General features: G+C 39.5%; 1 protein-coding gene across 1 annotated transcript in view; it reads right to left on the bottom strand.

Moving 5' to 3' along the window:
* Positions 1-22,123, bottom strand: part of LOC146315661 (calcineurin subunit B type 1) — a 42,251-nt gene extending 20,128 nt beyond the window's left edge. The window contains exons 1-2 of the mRNA XM_084735750.1: positions 21,871-22,123; positions 4,704-4,743 (exon numbers count right to left, since the gene is read on the bottom strand). Coding sequence (XP_084591876.1) covers positions 4,704-4,743; positions 21,871-21,873 — 43 coding nt within the window. The 5' untranslated portion in view covers positions 21,874-22,123. The remainder of the gene's footprint in view (positions 1-4,703; positions 4,744-21,870) is intronic.
* Positions 22,124-26,237: the final 4,114 nt, after the last annotated feature.

Genomic DNA, 26,237 nt, shown 5'->3' with positions numbered 1-26,237 from the left:
AAACCAAACCATCAGAAACTAACTAACACTTACTCAGGCCTGCAACAGCAATAGATACTCAGATTTTTTTTTTTTCAGAGCATTTCATTTTTGATTGCTGTGAGGTGTAAAGAGAATTTAATCAAATATAATATAAGTGTATTCTGAAATAGACTGTCTACTCTAGCTTTAAATAGCTAAAATGCCAAATGTTCAAACTCAAACAGAGCTGCCAGTTGAAAGTGGTTTGGTCTTATTATTGTTTTTATCAGGTAGCCACTCTGATCTACCTCCAGATCTGGAAATCTGGTCATTTCTGGGACTTAATAAAGAGCATTCATGTACACATGCAATGATGCATACACACTTTTCTTCTCTCTCTTTCCCCTCAATCTTCTCTCATGTAGGCTGCTGGTAAGGGGAGGCCTTACAGCTGAGTGTGTGTACTACAGAGGAGAGCTCCAGCCCTCAGTGCATTAGGCTGATTGTTCTGGCTGCTCTGATAATGCACAGCACGCCTGCATAGAGCAAACCGAGGACGAAGCAGGACAGCGCACTGATGGTGTATATATTTATAGCTGTGCCGTCATCAGAAAACCCCCGACTCACCCCACCAACAGAGGCTCTGGCTCCCGCCCTCAGGGAAACCCCTAGCAACAAGGAACTCCAGCTAGTCGCCTGCCGTTTATTTTGGGCGACTGCAGACAGGCCTACGATGGTTTCAGGCTCGCTGCTGCGTTTCTCTGTGAGAGCATGATGCATCGAGGAGGCTGTGTGTGTGGTGAAGAGTGGTGGTACAGAGTGGGCGCGTGCATGTACTTTAGCAGTGTGTGTGTATGTGTGGAGGTGTGTGTCTGTGTGGTTTGTGTGTCTAATTATGCATGCTCCCACAAGTAGGCCATTAAATTTTGCCTGATCTAAGCTCCGCTAAGCCAGCAGGGGTGAGACACTGCACTGACAAGAGGATGCAGGTCTTTCAAAAAAACATTCATCCTCCATTATAGAACAATGACCTTACTTCACTAGCCATCCTACCAAAGCAATTCTTAGAGGCAAACACATCCTGTGGAGCTTATGGAAAGCAAAAAAAGAGAGGTCAGAAGTTTCTGATGACAGCCACAGGTGAGTGGGCGTCTCACTGAGGGTGGTAAGGTTGAGGTGCAACACACTGAATCTATCTGACAAGCAGGCCTGAGCTTATTTATTCACAGCCAATGCCTGCCTGTCCAAGCACTTGATGAGCTGAACAGCTGCTCTGTCAGTGGAGGGTGAGACAGAGATACAGCGAGAAAGCCAAAGAGAGGCTAAGAGAGAGAGAAAAAACAAAGAAGAGAAACTAGCAGACAGAAAAGGACAAAAAGAAAATGAACATTCTCGCAAATTGAAAAAAAAAAAACTATTCTAGGAAGTAAAAGTCATCCTTTCATTCAGTGTGTATGTTACAGCTTTGGTTTAGTGTTTTCTCATGAGTTTGTTGATTTAGTGACTAAGTTTAATATAGTATAAAAATGTCTGTCTGTCTTTTTCTGCTTAAAAGAAGATATTTGATGTTTTTACATTTATCAGAAGAACACGTTATTATAATTTCTTACCTGTATGTTATCTTTAAAAATAAAAAGAAAGCAGAACAGGGGACAGTGACAGAGACCAGAAGAGAGACAGACAGACAAACAAACAGACAGTGGTGATTAAGGACAGGCAGCTAGACACAGCTAGAAAATGAGCGGCAGATAAATGGAGAGACACTGTAAATATCCCAGACTGAATGTGGAGGTCCTTGATGGGTTCAGTTCAGGGTCATGCATCATCCAAATCCACCTGCCCTCATCATGGTGGCATAATCCTGGGGGGGTGCAATGCCTGAAAGGCCTGGCAGGCCAAGGTCTTATCCCCCGTGATGTTACAGTAGTACAATCTAAGTATGGACAAGTCACAGGGTGTCTCTGCCCACTCTAACAAGAAGTGTCATTTTGATTATGTTTGTCTTGGTTGGGTTACTTCACAGCACAAGGACACCGGTGATCTTAAAATGACACATTATGCTTAAAAGAGTTAAAACGTGTAAAAAGTCAGTCCTTTGTTTTTGCAGTCACTCTAAGCTACAGTGCATATAAATGGACCCTCCCCTGTTTGGCACCATGGTCAGTTTTCTCCTTTCCCATTTCCTGTACTTCCTGTACTAGATATGCTACACTCGTCTATGATGAAAATAAAACCCAAATTTTAAGATGGTTTTAAGATATTGCTGTAAAAGTGACATACAAAGTCATGACCCGACGTACCCTTGCTTTATTTCGGTTTGGTGGGTTTCAGCATAAAGAGTGCGGCTGCGTAGGGTTTGGGTAAGAATATCAGGGTAAGCCAATCAAATGCAGAGTGGGCGGGTCATGCCTTTACCATCTTAGGGAAAAAATAGTGCACACAGGAAATGAGAAAGGAGAAAGTTGACCAGGGTTCTGCTGGGTACAAAGCTGGCTCAAATTATGTTATTATTGTTATTATTGAAGCACAGAGCAAAAAGGAGCGGGACTAAGGAATGGTCAGTTATTGACAGAAAAAGTAGGTTTCCATTTCTGAGTGCATATGTTTAGGACAATTAATCTATAGTGTTTCTCTGTAGCATAAAATAAAGCAATTAATACTCTAGTTTAAATTCTAGCATATTTTTTGTCTCTCCTACACAGCCCTCAAGATCAAACAGAAGAGTAAAGTCAAATTAAGGTAAAATTTTCCAGCACATCTGCCTGTTACTACACATTTTAACTGCAGCACCAAACATCGCAACAACTATATATATGAAGCTTTGATGTCAAAACAATTATTCATGTGTGACTCTGAGACATGATGAGGTCAATCTGAACAGCCACATGGTCCCTGAAGTACACCTACACTAGAGAGGGACCTGTCTTTGTCTCAGTGCTCATTAAACACAAACAGCAGCAGACCCATTTTAGCCTGGTTCTCAACAACCCCACGGTGTAAATCGTGCAATTTGCACCACAGCAAGAAATCTGCATCTCTGAGGACTTTTCAACAACACAAGGCCGTGTCGATGTATCATCAGGTAGGGAAGGTAAAGGAGGCAGACAAAGAAGAAATGTGAGTCATATCCTCAGCTCTCCTCCTCCTCCTGGGAGCTCAACGTCTACTAAGCAGACATCTTGTAAAAATGACCAAGAACATAAAAGGAGTTTGATTCCAGGAAAAATCTTTAAGATTTTGGAAACACATCACTTATACATAAAAAAAAGAGTGCTCTCAGTAGAATACAGATCTCTGCAAGGCAACAGATGAAGCATCTACGGCCAACTGCCAATACAACAGAGATTTGCAAAGTTTATTTGTATCATACAGTATAGTGAAAATTTTCTTAGCAGGATGTATGCAAAGTTTTTAATTAAGTGCTTTGTAAAGTGTAGTCTCAGTTTTCTATAAGATCCATAGAATAATGTAATGGTTTTGTAACCAAGTGTTTGGGTTCATCTAAATGTATAAATAAGGAAAATACTTAGGAAAAAATTAATGGGACTGTATGTCCAAACTTATCATTTTAAACATTATTTATTTAGAACATTTCTTCATTTATTTAGAAAAAGGCAACAGGTGGTTTTACAACAATAGAAATCTACATTTTTGGAGTAACTCATAAAAGCAGAAATTCCAAACAATTTAAACTTGATGCTGCCTGTTCATAAGTCAGAGCCTGTATGTCCCAGTGGAAGTTGTGGCTATTTAGAAGGTTAATATTTTGGCATAGAGCTGATTAGATCGCTCCCGAGTAACTGAATTTATTTCCAACAAATAACCACCAGTCTCAGCTTTCTAGGTATGCAAAAATAACACATTTATACAGCATGTAAAAAACTGCACTTTTCTCTCAGAACTGCGTGGGATTAGCATGAAGTGGGCATGTCTGAAAAGGTCAGACTCTTGAGTCCCCATAAAACCCATTTCCATTCAGATATCTTGAGGTGAGTGGACAAGGCGCCCCTTTGAAAATGGCCATGCCAGTTTTTCCCTCGCCATAATTTAGCCAAACTACGCAGCATTTTTAGTAACCACCAAGCTAGCATGGGTACCTTAGGTCATCTAGTTTCATAAGATACAAGTATTTTTACACTATCTTATCCGGACAGATGTACATGTGCTGCACATTCTCTCTCTCACACACCTACACCCGGCAGAGATAATAAAACATGGAATATCATATGAAATGAGCAAATGCAAGTGAAGTGAAAATAGTATTTTCTAAGGACAGCAGATAATGTAATAATAGGGGTGAGTGTTACGAATAAAAATTCTTATTATGTAATTTTGTGTCTCCATAGCCACATTTATTGTGATATAGTAGGCATCACATCACACATGGGAATTCAATTGATAGATAAAATAACCAGATGATAATACAGATTTTTGGCCCATCAACAGAATGAAATACTACCTGACAATCAAAAAACAGGACTCAAATTACACTGATCAAAAAATGAGTAAATGTCGCCATGAAGTAGTCCTGCTCATCGATTTCATCGTCACAAAAAATCTAAACAACTTATTATATAAAACATTAATATTCAGAAACCAAAACACAGCAAATGCCATGTATTATGAGTGTGTCAATTTCTGGAGGAAAGGATGATCAACTATACCAGACAGAAATTTAAATGGTCTTTGAAGAAAAACTGAGCCCTGTAGAACTGGAGCAAGTAAAGATTGAAAATACTTACAATGTGAGCACATTTCCAGGGGGTAACTGGCTTCATTTCCCTAAAGAAAGAGAGAAACAGAGCTGTCAGTTTATGGTGTAACTGGGGACCACGCAACAGACCAGAAAAATCCCAAAATTAGTAGTAATATTTTTGGAGTTTAAGTAGAGACCCTGTTCAGTTCATTTAAAACAAACTGACAGTGATTAAAAAGCCTCTCAGACACAAACCATCAAGTAACAACTACAGCAACAAATTCATCGGTGCCTTCTGAGATTGCCAACAGGATATCACTGTTAACATTACCAGTGCATTTCAGTGCACGTTATTGTGAAAAGTTTTACATTGTTCTGCATGTTTTGTCAGTATGAATCACCTACAAAGAGACCAACACTTTACCAAGTTGAAATGTTTCTCATAATAAAAGTATAGCAATACAAAGTCCTTCAAAAACTTGATACTGATTAAAAATTACAACAGTACCAACAACTATTTTTAGACAGAACTCACAGTTGTTTCCTTGTTCGTCAAACACACAATGGCATCAACTAGGAAAACTAACAGACAATAGAGCCTGGTGATCTGTGGCAGTGAGCAGCAGATTCATTTTCATACCACACATTTTCAACAATAGGAATAATGCAGACAACAGAGAGAGCATTCAGCTGTGATCTGTACTCGAACATTAGAGATGTAATCATGTCTGTAGAAACAGGTTGTTGGTGTTATAAAACCTCCTGGTACAAAGGAGATTTTGTTTTTTGATTACCAGGAGGTTACATCCTGCCAATCGTCGAAAACAGGCAGGACTGTAAATTTAATGGCTTAGACTCTGGACCCTAGAGTCTACTGTTCAATAAAAAATGATGGATAGTACTAAATGTTGAAATGCTGTATAGTGCATTACTGCATGAAGTCATGGTCTTCTGGGCTTCTGGGTTTGCTGATTTGTTGGCAAGTGGAGGGATATCACTTAAGCCACGTCATGCTGAATGCTTTATCAAAATTACGGCTGCACCTAACAATTATTTAAATGACTAATCAATTAATTTATCAATTAATCTAATGATTATTTTATTATTTTTCAATTATATAGCAATTAATGTACCTAAAATAGATATCAAGAACTTGTCTAATTAATATTTCAATATTTTATTCAATCATAATCCTGAGAAATAGACACATAAAGCACATTAGAATAATGATAATAGTGGCATATTTTAAAATTTGTCTAATTTCCACCCCATTTAATAGACTCCATGTCAGATGCCTGATTCTGATACTGGACCTGAAATTCAAAAGGAGCTATGATGCATATTAATTTAATCACTAATCACTGTTAAGCCTTCACTGCACTGGACAATCAGTATTTTGACTTATGAGGCTAACATGAGGCTTCCCAGCTCTTCAAAGTAAGACGTCTTCATTTTCTAGAAACTGTGAAAGTGAATTCTTCAAATAGTGCATGCAAACGTGTCCTTCAAGAACAACAGCACCTTACAACAGAGATAACAATTCATCCCACAGGACAGGACTGGTCAGATCAGTACTTATGCTCACAAATAATACCATTTTACTGTTGTGCACAGTTGTGTGCTCACAACCAAACAAACCTTTGGATTTTTGCACTATATATTAATATTAATTATATTGCCCAGTCAGACAATTTTATCAAAAATCTATCTATAAAATAATTTTTGACCAAAGTTAATTGTCATGTTTAATCTACGCTGCAATGTGAGATTTTAAAATGTCAGAACATAGAGGAAAATGTGCATCCCAGTTTGTCAAAGTCCAAGGTGGTCTTTACATGTTTTGTCAGTCTAAAACCCAAAGATTTTTAGTTCAATATGACAATTAACAGGAAAAACTCTGTATTTGAGAGGCTGAAGCAGCTTTATCTGCCATTTTTGCATGCAAGATTACTGTAATTATTAATCGATAACCAAATAGTTAAATAGTTTTTTCAGTTTTGTTTTTACCATTTGTCCAGTCAGGCAAGTGAGTTGCTGCATTTATTGGACCAACATGGCTTTAAACTTACCCGGTGGGGAATCGTTATTGTTGAGCTATGACTTGCATAATTAAACAAAAAAACCACCACAACCTTGCAAAATAAATAAGCTTAATCATTGCTTTAAAAGGAGACTAAAAGAAAACAACAAATATACATTTTATAGCTCTAATACTGATAGACAATGGTACTGGGGTGGAATCTGTGTCACTGAGGCCAAGGAGCTAACTGCAGATTGCACGCACTTTGACAAATACAAGCCACTTAAAACTGTTTCTGTGAACATTTTTCAAAATAATGTTTCACTTAAAGCCCTTGAGGCTGTTTCATATTTACATGTGCAGCCTCTTTCAAGTCATGCATCATGCACTGCACAGCATCAAATGTTCCAGCATAACGCAAAGCCTCTTTAAATGAACCATACTATCCAGAGACACTGCATTGTGTGTGTATTTGTGTGTGTATTTGTGCGCGTGTGTGGTATTGGCTCATGTTCAGCAGCCACATCCGCATCCCATCCCATCCAACACTGCAGTGTCCACTGAGCCTGAGTCTGATTGCTGGCAGAGCAAGGCTGAGCGCTCACATGGGAGCCAGTGAGGAGTCCCTGTTGCAGAGAGGTGGGGGCGACGGGATGGGGATCCTACAGTTGAGAGAGAAAGATGCCCTGGGCCAGCAAGCAATCGACCGGAATTGTCCTGCAGGTCCGTCGAGGAATACCAAACTGAGACTGCGCTTGGCAAACCGGACATGCAAACTGGCTACCGACTAGTCAAGGAAAAGCCCCTGTGTCAAACACACAGGAGTTTTAAAGAAAACAAAGAAGGAATGGATTTCAGTCCACAACCACAAAAGCCTGAGCTAAGAGCACTTCATCTCATGACTGACTGCATCTGAACTTTCATTTCACAAAATAACTACACTGAGAATTTTCAAAAATTCTCACTATATAACCTCAACAAACTACAGGGCTCCACACTAATGCTCGCCAGCTTGCCCAAAGCAGGTAAAATCTGTGTTTGAGCAAGTGGAATGTCTCGTACAGAATTGTCCGATCAGGCAAGTGAAAAATAACTGTAATACCTATTTATTTTCCCGTGATTCTGACTGTGTGGCAGCTGTGATCCCAGACGCACTGTGCAAGTGAATAACGAGCAACTGTCTAATTTTTAGCTTGCAGTGTTTCTCCACCCACTTGAAACTGGCCAGTGCGGACCTGTCGGCCCCACTGAATCATTGCTATTTTTTTTCGCCGTAGCAGCAAAAATCTCAAGAGAAAAGGCGATCAATAATCTCATCCCTGCAGCTCCAAAACCTGTTTGGAAGACCTCTGGTTTAAGGCTTTTTTCCCACCCTGACTTGTAGCTGTTTAGCTAACTAGCTAACCAGAAGTGGAAGTCTTCAGGTCCATTACTTAAGCAAAAGTATCAATACCAAGCCCAGTGTTAAAATACTCCACTATAAGTAAAAGTTCTGCCTTCTAAACCTTACTAGGGTAAAATATGGCTTGCTCATCTGACTTGCTTTTTTGTCGGTGTGAATACAACTAACTTTCCTGCTGTGGTAATTTACCACAGAAACTGCAAAAAGTAACTGCACCCAAAGAATATTAATAATGCCTTAGGACAGATGGTAAGAGCTACTCACATGATTGACACAGAAATACACTATACACACTGACCTGGCCAGAAAAAGAAAGTGGCAATTATGTCATCTACTGGCTTATCACTGTGCTGCTGTACAACAGCAGACTTACCACAGAGAAGTTGTGGTATTTTAAGAGCAGTGAGGAGAAAGAGGTGACACAGGATTAGCCACGAGAGCGACTTAGCATTTGACACCCTATCAGGAGAGCGGACTCAGCCGCTAGTAGTGATCAGAGGTTGACATATACATGGTTTTCCTTTATGCAACAACAAGTTGATTGCGGCTGGGCACTGCCAGTCTGAGGGATTGAATTCCAGTGTGGCTCAGCGCGTAGCACATGACTCCACCATTACTGGGGTTGGGTGTCCCATTGCCTGTGTGGCTCTGAGGGTAATAGTGACAATGTGATACTTTATTGATCCTGTAGGGAAAAGTCCTTTTGTTTGCTGCCCTGCACAGATCTCGCTCCACTACACAGCAGCATTGCAAGAGCTGTAGCGATACAGTGACTTGCTAAAGGACACCTCAACAGGATTTTAGATTCAAGGCCTTGAACCAGTGTCCTCAGGTTCAAGGACAGGCTTTCAATTCACCCCCACTATGCTACATGAGACTTAAGTTGGTGTTCACACCTTTATTTTGGTTCACTAGGCAAGCACTACAGAAAAATAATGATTCATTGTTGTTATAGTCAATAATGACTAAAAAATAATGACAAAAATTAACCAAAAGTTTTAACCATGACATCATTACAAACACACAGGTATCATCAATGCTACAGGAGTAGTACAATTCATAGAATTTCATTGTGCTTGAAGACTTTATTTTTTATGACTTTATTTTTATCAGACGCCACAAGTGTGTAGTGTAGCGACTCTGTCAAGTGTTTTGGTGGCATCTCAGCACACTGACCATCCAACTCCGTCAAATACACTGCACTCAACTTCACCACACCACAGACTGTACCCTATGGGTTATAGCTGCAGCTGTAGTGAGTAAATCATATATTGCATTAAATCAAATAACACTGGCGACGATTGGCTTTCAGCAAATCTATACAAATAGTATTTTTTTCTAGATACAGTACAGAACAGGGTACATGGTACAAAAAAGACTGAATGTAGAGGACATGCATTTATATAACACTTTTCTAGTCTATTGACTACTCAAAGCACTTTTGCACCTACATGTCACATTTACCCTTTCACTCATGCAATCATGGAACAGCAATCAGGGGCAATTTAGGATTCAGCCTCTGATTAGTGGACAAACTGCTCTAACTCATGAGCCACAGCTGCTCCTGAATGCAGGTACTGTTTCACTGGAGGCGTTTTGATATTACTTGGTACTGGATAATTTCAGTTGATACCTTAAAAGGAGTCAAGTACAGATACCCAGCCCTAATGAGCTGACAAATCCATTTGAGTTTACTTCTAATTTCACAGTGTTCAAGCACAATGATCTGCACCAGAAATCACGGCTAGGCAAATCGGAGACACCTGTCTTGGCACAGCTGTCCAAAAAAAGTTATAAGAATTGAATGAAAGTGTTTTTCACTGCAAAAACACCAGAGTTCATATAAACAACACCAAGCACAGCTTCACACAACCTGTTATTGAGGTTTCATCACTACTGTATGGCAACAATACAAAAAAATCCAGCTCTGGAACTGCAATATGACATGTCTAATAGGGCTGGGACGATCACCGATTAAATCATATATTGGCGATTGGAAGGTTGCCAGGCGATTTGCTGTTTATCAAGGCGATTTTGAAAAAAAAAAAAACGGCGCTCTACTGTGCATTAAGACATGTTTCTGGAGGAAAAACATGACTGTTAGAGAAGCCCCGTTTACAAACAGACCTACAATCCACATTCTCTCTTCTCTCCTCTCCTCTCCTCTCAGCACAGGGTACACTGTCAGCCCTGTGACAGCGACAGGGCGCATCTCTTTGATTCGAACTGACACAGCCCGTTTGCTCATGCTTCGGGGTCGTTCAACAGAGTAGGCTAATTGCAAGTAAATATTGTTTTAATGTGTAACTACTGAAATGTTCACACAAGGGCTTTCATAAATTCCTACAGTGTTGCGGCACTGCCGCCTTTGCAGGTTAAAAGTTAATGACAGCGACTTGAAGTGAGGAGGAGCAACACGTCTCCGGCTTGTCAGCGCAGCGGTGTCGCTCACTTTTGCATGTGATGCAAAACATTAAAAATAACGTCATTCAGTGTTTCCCCTACCATTCTGTTGGCGGGGCGGGCCGCCACCCCCCCTGAAGAAAGGTGAAAATTTAGGCGCCCCCCACTTTGCGCACGATATGATGCTAAATCAAAAAGTGCGAAAAGTGACAACCGCGCCAAAGAGCATCCCATTGCATGACAAATTTCAGTCACCATGTCAAAGAGGAAGGCCAGTGATCCCAAACAGGGATCAATTACATCCTTCTTTAAAAAAACACCTGCTGCATCAACCTCGGTGACGGAGAACGACGGTGAGAGGGCAGAGCAAGGTGTGGAGAGGGCGGGTGGGACAGCAGCTGAAAAACACCGCACATCTGGATGGGACCCAGATTGGGCTGCTGACCCCAAGTACAAGGCTTGGCTGTACAAGACGGATTTAGGTGAATTTCTAATAATAACGTTAGAGTTACATTAGTATGCCGCTAGATGAAAAATGTCTCCTATCGTCCTCCTATTGGCGTGTGTGCTTTTGACTCTGATGTGCGCGCTTGTTGTCTGTTTCTCTGTACACTGTCGGGTGCTATTTACATTTTACACTTTTCATTCAAATAAACTAGCTGCCACAGATGTTTATTTTCATGTATGAGACATACATTTATCTTCCGAAATGAAGCTATCCAGCCCGTGTTTAATCTACAAAAAGCTGCAGGTACAGTAATCGGCTCTTGTTCTTCTACCGGTATGACGGTGAAGTTTTGACCGCAGGTCACCTCAGCAGACCCGGGCTAGGCTGCTCCGCCGCTCCGCTACAGGTGCGGCTGGTCTGGACTTCTCCCACCATGTCAGAACAAATGTGCAAACAAGCGTTATTTGGATAAACTCGCGGCACAATGGGGAACTAAACGGCTACTTTCTCACACGAAAAAGCTTTAAAACCTGATTTTCCTGGCGCTATAGCGGAATTTAAAACACAGTTACGGCGGTTTTAAGTTAGCTATAGCGAGGGGAGGTTCGCTTCCTGTTTATAAAATAAAAGCGCAAATTCTATCCTTATGGTTTTCTTTATAGTAAAAGACAACGGGTGTTTTATTTTTGTGAAAATGACCAGAGGTGCGTTACGGCTGGCTTGGGTAGCGCCGATTTAAAAAGCAAAACTTTAAACAGCTGTTATGTAGGAGCTTGTATGATCCTTGCAAGATAGCAAGTCAGCTGGCCTTGTGTTGATGGCAAAACCACAAGGCAATAAATACCCCCCCCCCCCGCCCCCCCGGTAGCGCCCCTGCCCCTTTGCCAATTTAATCGTGTATTGGCAATCCAGAGCAATGACAATCTACAATTTGAAATTTAGAGGCAATCGCACAGCCCTAATGTCTAACAAAAAACAAAGAATTAGTTATAAAGCTGTCTGGTAGACCAGATAAAACAGATCCAAGAGGCAAAACATGCCAGTGTCACCAAAGCTTTGTATCTATTGTGAGATTAATCAATGCTCCTGCTAAGTGGACACCTTGAAGGCAACAATATCTTTGAGATTTCCATTCATATCTGAAACAGGAGGGATAATTCCAATATCCAAAAGATAAATGTACAAGCAGAAAAATCTGCGTGCACCCATATGAATGGATGGACAACCTAAAAAAAATCAAGTTATTGCTTAAATAATTACACCAAAAACATTTTGAAGTGTTTGTTTTCTGTACTGACTGATACATTATTGACAAAAATCTTCCCTACAGAGGTGAAATAAAAATAACTTCATGCTCTAAGCTATATTCCTGTCGTTTAAGTACTAACTGTAGGGTCTCTGGAGGTAAAGAGACTTACAGCAAAGCAGATTTGGTGTTGAGGATTACAGGTTTACTAAGGCCTGCCTTAGCTCACTGATGTGGCTAAGGGGTCAGGAGTAACTCTTGTCGTGTCTTCTGTACCAAACCACCTCATGCAGTTCTTGTTGAGCTGCCCCTTCAGAATGAAGCTTATCAGATGGGGAGATTATAAATATACAGAAAGAGAGGTGAACAAAGTGAAAAGGCATCTAGCATACACAGAGAGGAATAGATGCAGAAAGAGAAACACAGAGTGACTCGTGTTGGCTCATCAATAATGCATGCTTCATTCAGAATCAATTAGCCCTTAGCACACAAAACATGTTTTGCATAATGAAGAGTCTGACAACGACGCTGGTTCAGCAGCAACGCAACAGCCGACCCAAAAACCTGGCTAATTATAGATGTGCAGAACCCAGTCATAACATGAAAGACTGGGGAGCATATTACACAGGGCTGCAGACTTGGAGGGCTTTTCTGAGACACCTTTGGCAGGACATGAGACATGCATTCTGCTCTCACTCTAAAATAAGCTAAATCAAATGATAGGATATTAATATTGGGTAAGTAGTAAATGATCCCTCCATCATAATTTACTCACTATACTGGAGTGACAGGTTTAAATCCTCACCTCTGTCTATTTCCTGACTGTTCATAATTTCTAGTTTATTGTAAATCCAAAGGCGGTAAGAACAAGAGGCTCCACCTTAACTCCTTGAACACAACTAAAACTCTCATTTAGCCTTGATGGCTTAACCTTATAGCAGCTTTGCTGAGCAGATAAATGCTCTTTTCCAGCTATGCTTGTCTCCTCTCCCACACAGTTGCATATATACACCTGGAGGCTGCCTTATTTGCCGTTTTGGGGAGTTTAGTGCTTTATTATGCTCAGCAGTGGCATGAAGCAGCAGCAAATGCTGCTCATTCATTTTCCTGTCCATTGTCCCCGTCTTGATCAGACAAGCAACTTTTTAATAAAAAGCCTGCTTATTTATAGGCCACTACTTATTTTTGCACTCCACTCACTCACTTTACAGATAAATATCAGAATGAATTAATGAAAAGGTTTAGAAATTTCACACTGTGGCTAAGACCATAAGAAATTATGACATGGTATTCCAAGATACTGCACATAATGTAGACATTTAAACGCTGCGGTGCTGTCTGAGTTGAGTCAGTGCAATCTAGAACATGCTGGATTGGAGCGATGACTTGCATAAATCCTAAAAATTAATAAACACTGCTATGTATGCACCAGGCCAATGGTGCCTGAGATGCTGTGTCACAGTGGATGGACTGACCAGACTGATCCATATTCCCTACATTGGTTTTATCACGAGAACAACAATCAGCCTCAAAAATCTGAATCATACTCAAGTATGTGTATTTACACGCGCACAGTATCCAACATCATGTTCTCTTTGTACTCAGCACATTGTTATGTACTATAACACTCTGTTTCCAGCTGTTCCAATGCCAACAAATCAAATCTGTATGTTATCATACAGACTATAATAGAAAATCTGTGAATTGAATAAACAATCTGCTGAACAAACATGGCCAAGGGTGTCAAAAGGAAGTGCTGTTGTCTTATGATTGTATGTGAGCCAATATCTCTGAAAACAATTGTTGCATAACTTTGAATAGGAAGCACATTATAGGCCTCTTCAGACAAAATGTCTCATTCAGCTGCTCACTGTATTGATGCTTTCAGTAAAGAGCGAGATGGGCAGATAATTCAAAAAGCTTGTGGGTGCTGCAGCAGTCTTTCACTTTCAGCATCCAAAGACTGAAATCACAGCTGCAGGAGTTTTTGATCAAATGTCATCAAGTACACATTTATTAGGCTCAATAAATCTCAGCAATAACTGTTTGAGTCATTTTTAAGGAAAAACAATGCACATTTTCAGCTTCTCTAAGATGACGATTTGCTGCTTTTCTCTTTTCTATGTCATTGTGAATTGAATACTTACTTGGGCACTGGACTGATCGGAAAAAGACGTGCAAATTGACATTATCTTCTGGGACTAGCAAGAACATGTGAGATGCAAAAATGCTTGTTCATCATAAACTACAGGGCCATCTAAAAAACTGGTGTGTGAACATGGTCAATCAATTTGAAAATGTGAGATTTTAAAAACATATATGTGTCTAGTAGGGCTGGGAGAAATAATATTGTAATCTTATGTACAGTGATTTTTTTTTTTTTTTTTTTTTTAACAGTCCCTGTATCGACTTTCTATAAATATAAAGAACCTCGATGCTGATACATAATGCCAACTACCACTAGCATGCTAATGGCAGTTAGCATCACAATGGCAGTAATATTATCTTAAGAAATTGATCCATTTTACTTCACATGCTCAACATAAAACAACACGTGTGCTCATACTTTCAGGCATTTCATCTGATCTGTAGAAATGAACTAATGCTGACTTCACATTGCAAATTCAATCTGCTTCAACACTCCACATTAAACAGCATAATATTGAATCACAATACATGTCGAATTGGCACCCAAGTATCATAACAGCACTGAAGCAGTGAAGTGTATCCTCCCAGCCTGAGTGTCTAGCTTGGCATGTTTAAGTTACTTTTCCATGCAATGCATGTTACTGACGCATTATTACTGAAATTGGAAACAGAGTTATATATGTTTTCTCCCTGCTTTGTTTGCTTTCTTCATTAGTTCAGGGATCACAACACTCCTCTCAACCAAACAAATGTGTCTTCAGGTATCAAGCCAGATAGCCGAGCTTCATGATAAACATACTGAACCCTCTAGAGTCAGAGAGCAGAGCTGAGCTGTGCTTTCAGACTGATCTTTAAATAGAGTTCACCCCTCCATTTTTCAGCCCAACTTTGTGCAGCAGGCAAAACCCAGGGCAATAACCACCTGACACAATATCAATAATAACCTACTGCTCTATTACACAGATGAGAAGCCACGGAGGACATGCGCAGGAAAAATAAGAAAATGAGCTGCCAGAAGTTTACAGTCATCTGTCTTTTTGTACAGACACAGTTTCCCACCTTTCAATCATCAAAGCATCAAAGCAACCCTCTCACCTGTGATTATTTTGTAATATCACCTGTGTGGGTGTCCTCGCATGTATGCTTGTTTCTGTGTGGAAATATGTGCATTTTGGTGTGGATATGTGTGTGTGTCAAGGATCTGCTCCAGATTTAGGAGTCAAGTGCAAATATGAAAATAATTACCAAAATCTTAGCTGCCTGAAAGAACTCTGGCAGAGCTAATCCTCTCAGCCATTTCTATCCCTGACTTTGGCTTACCTATACAGGGTTTGGAGGCCCTTGTAATGCTATGTAAACTAATAATGCTCAAATCTTCTTGAGCATTAACTTAGTGGTAATAAAGCTATACTGTATTTATCAAGTGTTCAATTCAATACGAGGCACAATGATGACTGAGTTAAAGGTAAGCACAGGTCAAACAACAATCAGTGGATTGTATAATTTAAAAGACAACAAAAAGCCCACCAGAAACTCTTGATCATAGTCTTCAAGTTATTTAGTCAAAAATGGTGAAACCCCCAAAGACATCAAATCAACAATGGTTGAAATTGCAATTACAAGCAACAAATCCTTAGTATTTGGCCCTTGCAGCAGGATTTGCATTCATTTGTGCTCTGTGAAGAGACACTTTTACCTTGCTCTTAGGGGGCATCTATTTTATATGTGAATGGAATACAAATGTGCATCAAAGCTAAATATTTTAAGTTCATATTACATCTTTAAGCAGCATCATAAACTATTGATATTTGGTTAAATCAGCCTCCAACAGAAAGTACTATTTTGGACACCTATATAAAAACATGGCCTTGGTTTAAATATTTCAAACATAATTTTTAAAGTAAATACTCATATTTATAATTGTGATGAATTATCAATGATTTCATGGGGTCATACCTTTTGCCATGTAAACCTGACCACACACTAAAAATGTCATATTTTAAAGATTTCCTAACCCTGGCCTGCAGCAGTAAGAGTCATCAGGAGTCCTTGTCTGTGATATGACTTCCTGTCTTCTTACACAATATCAACAATGAATGATGGTTACACCACTTAACACTTCAGGAAGTTCAACTGACTCACATGATTCCCCAGATTAATTCTAATATTCAGAAGAATAGTATTCATATACTTTTTTAAAATATTAAATGGCACTAATTATTATGCCAAACTAGTTTATTGGATGTATTATTGGGAATTTCATATTTTTGAAACAAGCTGAATTATTTTGTGCCAAGTTTTTACAGTTATACCACATAGACATTTTTGCCTTTAATTTCCAAATATTCTCTCAAAATTGATTAAAACCAAAAATGTTTTCATAGGTTCTCAGAAGGGAGATGTATGAAAGCAATTATTACGTTTGTTTTCAAATTAAATTTAACCCATAGGGAAACAACAATTAGTGTCACAACATTTGAAATAAAATAGCATACAACCAATGCCCATCTATTACAGTCAAGGTGTCAAACTAGGGATACAAGGATGTTAAAATTACTTTTTTCAAATCACTACATGCATAAGTATTACAACAAATCTTACTCTTTGCAAAAGGATAATATTTGGCAGTTACCGGGTGGCAGTTACTGGGGGGTTTGGTTATCTTTTTTCTACTGGCCACAGTCATCCATTCAACCAGCAATAGCTGATTACATCAATGGCACTGCAGGCAAAGACTATCAGTGAATGAAGCATTTTATTGTTGCTTTCACTGCTACCATGGATAGTGTGCAAAATGTGCTTTTAGAAGGTAATTAGGAGCACATCTGATGTCTTAAATGCTGATGAGGCAAAAACAGAATAACACTTAACACTGGTTTAAATCAGTCAAAAAATGTTAATCAATCATAGATCATCATAGATTCTCCAGAAATCACTTGTTTACAAGTCTAACAGTAAGAAAACACTCAGAAACAGAAGCACAATTTATTAATTGATAATGTTAAACACTGTCCAAAAATTATGTGTGTTATAAGCCATTTGAAGCCTGTATACAGATAAACATCGTTCACCCTGAATTGACATTAGCTGCCAGCCTGACACACAGTGTGGCTAACATTAGCAGCGCTAGCAGCAGCAGCCTGCTGCACCTGCGGGTTAATGTCTGTGTCTTTGCTGAATGTCGTTACACACTGCTCCAGTCGAGAGGTTATATGTGAGTTTATTTGACACAGCCTACATGCATTATAAATTTTCATTTTCTATCTCAAAGCCATGCCAAACCTTGCTGTTTTTTCAAGCTGTTTACAATTTCAATAAAAGTTTGATTATTTGTTCAGCCCTAGTATAGATGCAAGAGTTTGCCATCACTGTTTTGCAATGTGTAACTGTCAAAAAACACAGCACCATTGGTAAACAGAATTGATAAGCTCAGGGGCATGATTCTGATGGGTTGGACAAATTGAGACCAGTTCTTGATTGCAATCCCCATTTATCATAGTGCCCAAATCTGGTATGTTAAAAGAGAAAAAAAACTAAATCACACCATCTTTTTAAACTCCGCTTCCTGTCCGCCCACATCTGTGTCAGTGGTTAGAACTTATCACATATATACATCTATTTTGACCTTTTCAACTTTTGAGTGCTACTGAACAGCCTGTCATGCACTATATCCCCTAAACAGCCTGTTCCAACCAGTAATTACAGAGACAAGCTACCCTTGACATGCCATTTCAAACTTTTCTATTCACTGGGCACAGAGACTGACATACCAGACAAATATATGTTTACTGACAAAACTGACAAGAATCTGGCCTGTCCTAGTGACGGCTGGCTCCAGCGCAAGCCCAGCAGCACTGCAGCGATGCAACGGCCACTGAGGAGAATAAATCCAGATTGAGTGGGCTGGTTGGAAGTGCAGTGTGGATCACGTAGTGTTGATCATCACTTCTGCCGGTGGTTCGCTGTGGCTTTTATCTCTTTTACATTAGCTCCGGCTGGATCCTTATGTGGGTGGTGCTTGATTGCTAGGCAGCATATGGTCCCCTTAGCATCAGATCATTCCACTACATGCTTAAGCAACTGTGTGTCCCAGCCCCCAACCTCCCCCTGCAGCTGAGAAGAATACATTTTGACAGGCCATAAGTTGTCACACTATCTGTACGACATGCATGCCCTGAGTTTCTAGCCTCTGGCAGAAGAGTTCAGACTGCTGCAGGGCAAATGTAACAAGGTGTCCTGAGCATTTTTACCTTACCTGTCTCTGGATTATGTATTTATTATAGGAAAGTCAAGAAAAAACAGTTACAGTTGTTTATTTTAATGCTGAGTCATGGACGGAAGAAGTTTGCCAATATATAGGGGTAGGGAAAATATTCGATTCTTAGATGAATCATAATGCAGACATGGAAGATTCTGAATCGATTCATAAATGTCAAAAATCAATTTTCTAAATGTCAATTAACATGAAGTTGATGGAGCAAAAAGGGTGGAACTCAGCTGCGAGGGCAGCGCAGCACCCGGACAGTCTACAGCGCATACATGCTAGAATTTTCAGCAGTTAACAGGGAGACGTACTTCATCTTCTCAAAAGGCAGCAGGTACAATAATGTTATCATTTAGTGTCGAAATACTTGCATTTATGAGATGAACATGAATACTTTTGACCATCACCCAGAGATGTTAAGCTGTTCACGGAGCGAAGTAGCAATCAGCTGTGAACAAACAAGAGAGGCTGAGTTGCACACCACCACGTTGAACAACTTCGACCAACTCTGTGATGAACAAAATGACTCTGCTCAGTCTGTTTCAGCACAAAAACTCTGTACCTGTTTTGCATGTTAGACAGTGAGGTCTCACCTCAGAGCTCACAGTGCAGCAGAGAGGCTGCTCTCCACTGCTGGAGACAACGTGAATAATGCCACACACTGTGAAACACTCCGCCTCCACCTCATTTTTATTATTATCATACAAGCAGGAGACTGTAGGATTCTTTCATACTGATTAATTTGTTAATTACTGCAGTTAAAGTTTAAAATAAAAAGGCTGCAGACCATTTAATTTCCAGTTATGTTTCATATTTTATTTCGGGGGAAGCTGGAGCAAGAGTCTGAAAATTGTACACCTTTTCTATTAATGTAATGTGCATCATGTTTACTTCTAAACTAGGCTATTTCTTGAGTTTTGGTGAGTTTGGCTGAGTGTGAGCAGCTGCAGATAAATACAATCCAACTGGCACCCCATGGCTTTGAAGTTTAAGATTTCGATGCAGCGAGACGCATCAAGAATCGTTTTATCATTGAATCGCATTCCTCTGAATCATAGTCATAATCGAATCAAATCATGAGGTACTCAGAGATTCCCACCCTTACCAATATATCTTCAACTATCCAACCAGGGGCCTGTTTACTTAGTTATGTTGTTTCACAGACCTGAGAGAGGAGACTAAGAACATCAGTTAATATTCCAGATTTCAGGTTTTACTCAGCCAATGTGCCCAGATGACTCAGTAAGCCTGCTTCTTAGAACTGGGCTCTGGTGAGTTTATACTTTGTGGGCTGCGATGTTAAGAGACTTTCTAGAGATATAGTTGTTCATTCATATCTTTACTTGCACTATGCTCTCACCAATAGTGGATTTTGAGGTCAGTGAAATTACTTTGGTCATATAGAATTGTGATTAAGACAAGCAGAACACTATGACACATGAAAAATAATCTTGACACCGTTCTCTGGTGGTCAAATTATCCTGTGGTGACACTGTTTCTAAATGACCTCAAATATATCTATGACATTTATATGTTTGATCTTTCAGCTGCTCTAATGAATGGAGTGCCCTGGCATGGGATCAATAAAGTTTATCTCATCTCACATTTGTCATGGCTTATCAGCTGATATACAAACTGATACCAATATATCTGTGATAAGATAATAGAAGCATTTGTATCTGCCCAGCTAATTTGTACACTTCAGGGATAGTTTAGATTGTCTGATGAAGGGTTACATGAGACATTTTTTGATAGTCAGTGTATTACCTACAGTAGTTGCCAGTTGGCACGTCCCCAGTTTAGAAAACTACAAGTACAAGGAGTATGAGCACATACAAACAAACAAAATGTATTTAAGACACAGACAACCCTAATAAAAATAATTTTCAGTTTACTTGTACACTATATTTAGAATATTTTCACCACTTTATCTTGCTGTCAGACAGCCTTTTCCATTGGGACCCCATTGTCATACAAGCCAAATATCGTGCTCTCCAAACAAACCAAAATTCATAGACAAATTTCTAGCAGAACACAGGAGTTTCTGCTTTGTTTATATTACTGTGTGACTTGACTACCAATAAGCACCTCGTACAACCCCACTTTTAATACTCCAAACTAGCCCTTAAATGACCACTGATTATTGGCTTGTAATGTAGACATCTGAATCTACTATTAAGTAAGCTTCCTCAAGATTTGACGAAGCAACCGTGGTTTGGCCTCAAACAACCTGGTAAAAGTAATAAAAATGTGGCCTTTTTAATGTCCAGACAACAACAAGACAGTAAATCCGTCTTCCCTGGACATACTCTAAACATGAAGATTGCTAGTGAAGAAATGGCTGCGACTGCCAATGTTGTGCTATCAGGACATCAATCACTGATCAGAAAATTGATCCGTAGAGGTGTGCTCTATCTGTGGTTGGATGGAGAGGACTTGTGGGTAGGCAAAGAACCTACAACTCCTAAATACGCCCTTGCAATTGGTTAGTGACAGTTTTGATCCTCCCTCCCTTAAGTTGAATATGGATCCAAGTGGTCAGGTCCATTCCTATTGGACACTACATGGATGCCTAACGGTTACTAGGCAACTCACCCTCATATATATAAATATATATGTATATACACACACACATATATATAACTATGTATGTATGTACAGTCGAGTGACCAATAAATTGGGACAGCACGAACCAATCCTGTGGCCTGCTGGTATGGCAGCCTCCTTTAAAGAACCGCTGTAAATAGATACAAATGTAACCTCGGCCTGTTCATTAAAGCTCAGCAGCTCAAATGAAACAATGTTGCAACTATCAACACAGCGCCATGCTACCTGGAAGACATACAGAGACACATTTTGTTCAATGCAAAGCGAATACGAGTCCACAGACTTTCATTTTCCTGCCTGGTGCTGAGAATGAGCCGGAGTTAGTCGCAAAACTAGGCCTAACAAGCGAGTATTTCTGTCACGAAAACTAATTTGCACAGGCCTCGTTGCTAATAAGAGTGAAGGCTATGCCGAGAAGGGATAAGAAATATCTGGGCCACAGGCTTTAGGCTACTGTCAGCCCTGGGGTGTTGCACAGAGAGCGCGACAGGGAGCCAAAAGTGGGTGAGAAAAGCGTTTCCTTCTCGCCGGAGCTCTACGTGGTCGACTGGTGACTGCTCACCACGAAAAACAACCTGTCAAAAACCACCATTATTCGACACATTAAAGTCCAGGCCTGCCCACTGGTGTGTTTACCAGTCGGCGGAGGGTGAAATTAGGATCTTTGCCGCTTACCATCTTGCAGGTCGGATGATGAAATCCAGGCGATGTGAACGGAAAGGAGGTACAACAGGAGGGGGAGACGGTGAAGGCCGCCGAGAAATACAAAAAAAAATTGTTTGTGGTGCTCTCTAAGGTCTCGTCCTGGCTTTATACCCAGCTTCAGGCACTCTTCTTCTCCGTCTCTGTCTCTCTCCTTTACCGAGGCTTTCACTGCAGTGGCAAAGGGAGGGAGACCCGCTGGGAGGGGACAGTAAGCGGAGGAGGAGGCTCGGTTTGACAAGCAGGCGGTGGCGGAGGGAGGTGAGAAGAGGCGAAGGGGGGAGGTGCAGCAGTACTGTACATCCGGGTACTAAAGGTTAGATATATTATAATGAACTAGATAGTGTACGCAAAGATGGCGCCCATTCAGTCCAATGACAGTTGCTCGCCTGGCGCATAAGCCTAAAAAGTTTTCTAACATCCGGGTTTACTTCCTTGTTTTACGGCCCACTGAATATGCGCAGTCGTACCCCCCCCCCCTTTCCCCGCTCTCCCGGCCCATAGACCTTACAATGATTTTAAAATTAAAATAAAAATTAAAATACATGTAGAAAAAAATCCATGGCTCAAAAATCTATAATAGAAAGAGTTATAACTGACCTTATTTGCAGTTTGAGGTGTTCTGACGACAGTTTTACAAACGTCTCTTTTGCAATGCCGCAATACCGCAAGTGACCACCAGGGTAAATATGGCGGCAGTGCTGCGCTGCGAAACCCTGTCTAGTTGTATAAAAAGTCTATGGCCAGGCCTGTATTTATTTATTTATATTTTTACCTCCTCAGTAGGTTTATGCTTGTGCTCCCCCTGCTGGCGACATGGCTGTACTGCAAGGAGCTGCCACTTAAGCCTTTTCAAGCATACATATACAGTATACTGTCTGTGCACCCTGAACCTCACTGAACACAACTGCCAGATGGACTTCATTTTATGTAATCCCTATGGTACTAAGTCAGTTCATCAATAGTACAGACTTTCCCCCATGGACAGATACTAAATCCATGCTAAGTGTTGTAAACCCTAGTGAGATCTGAAGTGGCTTTAGAGGTACAATAGAGCTGAACTGACAACAAAAAAATATATAAATAATTGTATGTTTCCAGAGGAAAACGTCTGAACTGGAATAGAAACTAAGACTATACCAGTAGACTAGTAGTAGTAGGTAAAGTTAGGTGTGTTAACTTAAATTGACAGCAATAAAAATGAAAGATAAACCACAAGATACAATGTAAGTGTATTGTTAAGTGGTGACAGTTCAATCACAGGTATCATTCTGGTAACACATCATTTTAACCTATTAAACAGGTATACTGTCCACTATCAGTTAAAAAGTAATGACCATTTTCTTTTTTAAATATGCAAATAATGTATTATTTTACCAAAAGCATAAAATGTAGGTTTGTAAAGTTTGTAAAGACTGTTGCAGTGGCCACAGATGCACAAGTATGGATTTGGAGATCTGGGGATATAAAGCAAAAATGTCTGGATAAATCTGGCCTTAATAGTGAAGTCAAAGATGGTACTTTGTTTTACCTCCTGAGTAACAAGGTGTGTCATTCTTCTCTCCCGGAAGGAACAGGCATCTCCTAACTTCAAGAGATGGATTAGAGACACCATGCACTTTTTGAAACTTGAGAAAATCAGATATACTCTTAATGGTTCCTTGCAAAAGTTTAGAAAGACTTGGACCCCCTTTTTAGTATATTACAAGAGTTTACAAATTTAATTTAAAAAAGGACAATTAGAATACCAGTATTAAAGGATTATTTACCTTTATCACTTCATTGGGCTATCATCCTTGTGAAGGTCTGGACTTAAGGGGACCAGTGAGAAAGGTTGGATGGGTACAGTGGGGCGGAGGGGTGGGCTCTTCTTTATAATTGTAATCATTTGAATGATGTGGCTTTTCCATGCTTTGATTTACAGAATGAGCTGCAAACAAGTGTATGGTATGCTTACTGGAAAATCAACAAAAACTGTTAAAAGGAAAAAGTCTCATGCCCACAAAAATGCCACACAATTGAGCTGTTTGCAGCATCTCAGGTCATAAATAAACCAATTGAACTGAAACTGAATACTCCACTATTCATTGGAAAGTTCAAGGAACGCCAGCCTTTGTTTTGTATGCAGTGTGAATCAGTCAGTACAGAAGAAATGGTAAAATAAACATGGAAAAAACAAATTTCATTTCATGGCCCAAAACTGGTTGTAGTTTTGCAAGTTAACTTCATAAAAAAGAAAGAAATGGAAAAAAGTAATTTAAACCTACTACAAGGAGTTTTTAACTGCTTATGAAAAAGTCTCATTTAATACTGACGCCTCTATATGACCTACATAAAAATAAAAAAATGAGACCATGTGAGAAGATCAGCTGCTTCTGTATAGTTGTTCTTGATGGCTGACACTGGGTCAGATTCCCCTTGAAATCAAATGAAACGAGGCAGTGTTTACATATCCCCAGGAAAAGTGAGTGAGCAGTAAATTGGCAAGTTAAAAAAGAAGCAGGAGGAGATTCTTCTTTAGATCATTTTATTTTTGATGTCATATTTTGAGGTTTTTACAGTGGAAACAGAGGGCTCCAAAATCCAGAAAATATGAATGTTCCTTGTAGTAGCTTCAACTACTTGAATCATTATGAAAAATGAATGTAGTTGAACTATCAGCCAACTACTGCAAAATGCAGATAAACTGCCAATTCTGTAATAATAATTCAATACTCCTGAAACTGCATTTAATTTTTTTTTAAAAATTAATCAAAGCTTGCTGTGAAACCCATTTTGATTTTAATATCCTTGCAAGCTAGTTGATACCAGAGTAAATGATTCTTCCTCATTTTCTTGGTTTTGTATTACTACATATCATCATCAAATCTGTTTATCAGATTTTGCAGGACACATCAAGTTTATCATGCTTTCTGTAGGTCCTAATGAATTCAGGTCAAACAGAGTCAGAGACAGAACCTGAATTGTTATTATTGATAACATGTTTTACTCTATTTCATATCAATGTGCCAGCCATGAAAAAGGTCTGTTGTGACCTGTATCACCATGCTTTTTGGCACTTTTTTTCCCTCTGCCATGTCACATATTTTTCTAGTGTTTGTGATGCACCAGCAATTCAGGCTGACATCTTTGTAAATTCACCTCTGTCTCCTATAAAACAGTGATTGTCAGTATTCTACATACTCATATATGAATTTGTTGTGATACAAATATGTAGTTCCCTTGAAATAGTGAATAACAGTAGTAGTTGCTTGAGTTGTCAGTACTTGTGTTTCTGAAATAAACCTAATGTTGATCATAGTTTACAGTAAGTGTAAAATAAATGAATACATTTGCCACACAAAAAGATTTTCCAATTTACTGTTAATAACATTATAAACAGTCAAAACTTTCACAAAAAGGTCAGAATGACATGTACATTTCAACACTATATTGCACCATTTCATTGTTATTTTGTTTTCTTTGACTTCTTGCATAGGTCAATTCAATATGTAAAGTTCTACCAAAATACACACAATAATATGAAAACATTTCCAATGATTCACTGTACAAAAATACTAATTTTTAAAATATTAGGATTTACCACAAGACATAGAAAAAAATATAAGTTAATATAAATTATAACTGTTGTTAACAGTTCATGTTCTGAGTAGCCCAAATAAATTATTTCTCTTTAGTAAACACAAATATTTATGGCTAAGTCCTTTGGAAGAGGTAGAGAAAACCAAAATGCTGTAAAGAGGGGCAAAATATTACCCAAAATACAAAATTCCTACTTCCAATACCACAATAAATACACACTCACACACACACAGCTACACAGAGAGTTCGTTCCAAAAGACTATGGGCCCTTTTTTTAATCAACCAAGGTGCTGCCAGTGGCACAAGTTCACTTGAGCGTGACAACAAGATTATGGGTAATTTCATGATTTAGAGGCGCTGACGCAGAAGAGGTGCACTGCAGTGTCACTGTAAAAGGATATGGGCTGAAACAGGCTTTTTGGAAGATAGACATTTTCTTTCTTTCTGGGTGTCAGCAGCTCGCAGAGGCTCGCAGAGGAGCTGACCTGTGCACTTTCAAGAGACTGTGGGAGATTTCATCAAGTTACCTGGGTGAAGTGCACAGTTTGATGACTAAATGTAATTGCAATTGCTTTGCACAAACAAAGAACTACAGCAGGGGTTTGTGGAACGGGGAATAATGTGAGTAAAAGTGTGAATTGGTTTATTAATTTAGTCTGTAATAGAGGCATCATTTTCCAAGGAAAAATAGTGCAGAATGATTTGCATTGTGCAAGCAAGTCTCATAGGGAACCACTATAAAGGCATTGTTATTTAGC

The sequence above is a fragment of the Lutjanus erythropterus genome, chromosome 14 (genome assembly GCF_056507025.1).
Source record: "Lutjanus erythropterus isolate fLutEry1 chromosome 14, fLutEry1.hap2, whole genome shotgun sequence".
Lineage (NCBI taxonomy): Eukaryota > Metazoa > Chordata > Actinopteri > Lutjaniformes > Lutjanidae > Lutjanus > Lutjanus erythropterus.
The sequence above is the reverse complement of the archived record's forward strand: the minus strand, read 5'-3'. Positions and strand labels throughout refer to the sequence as shown.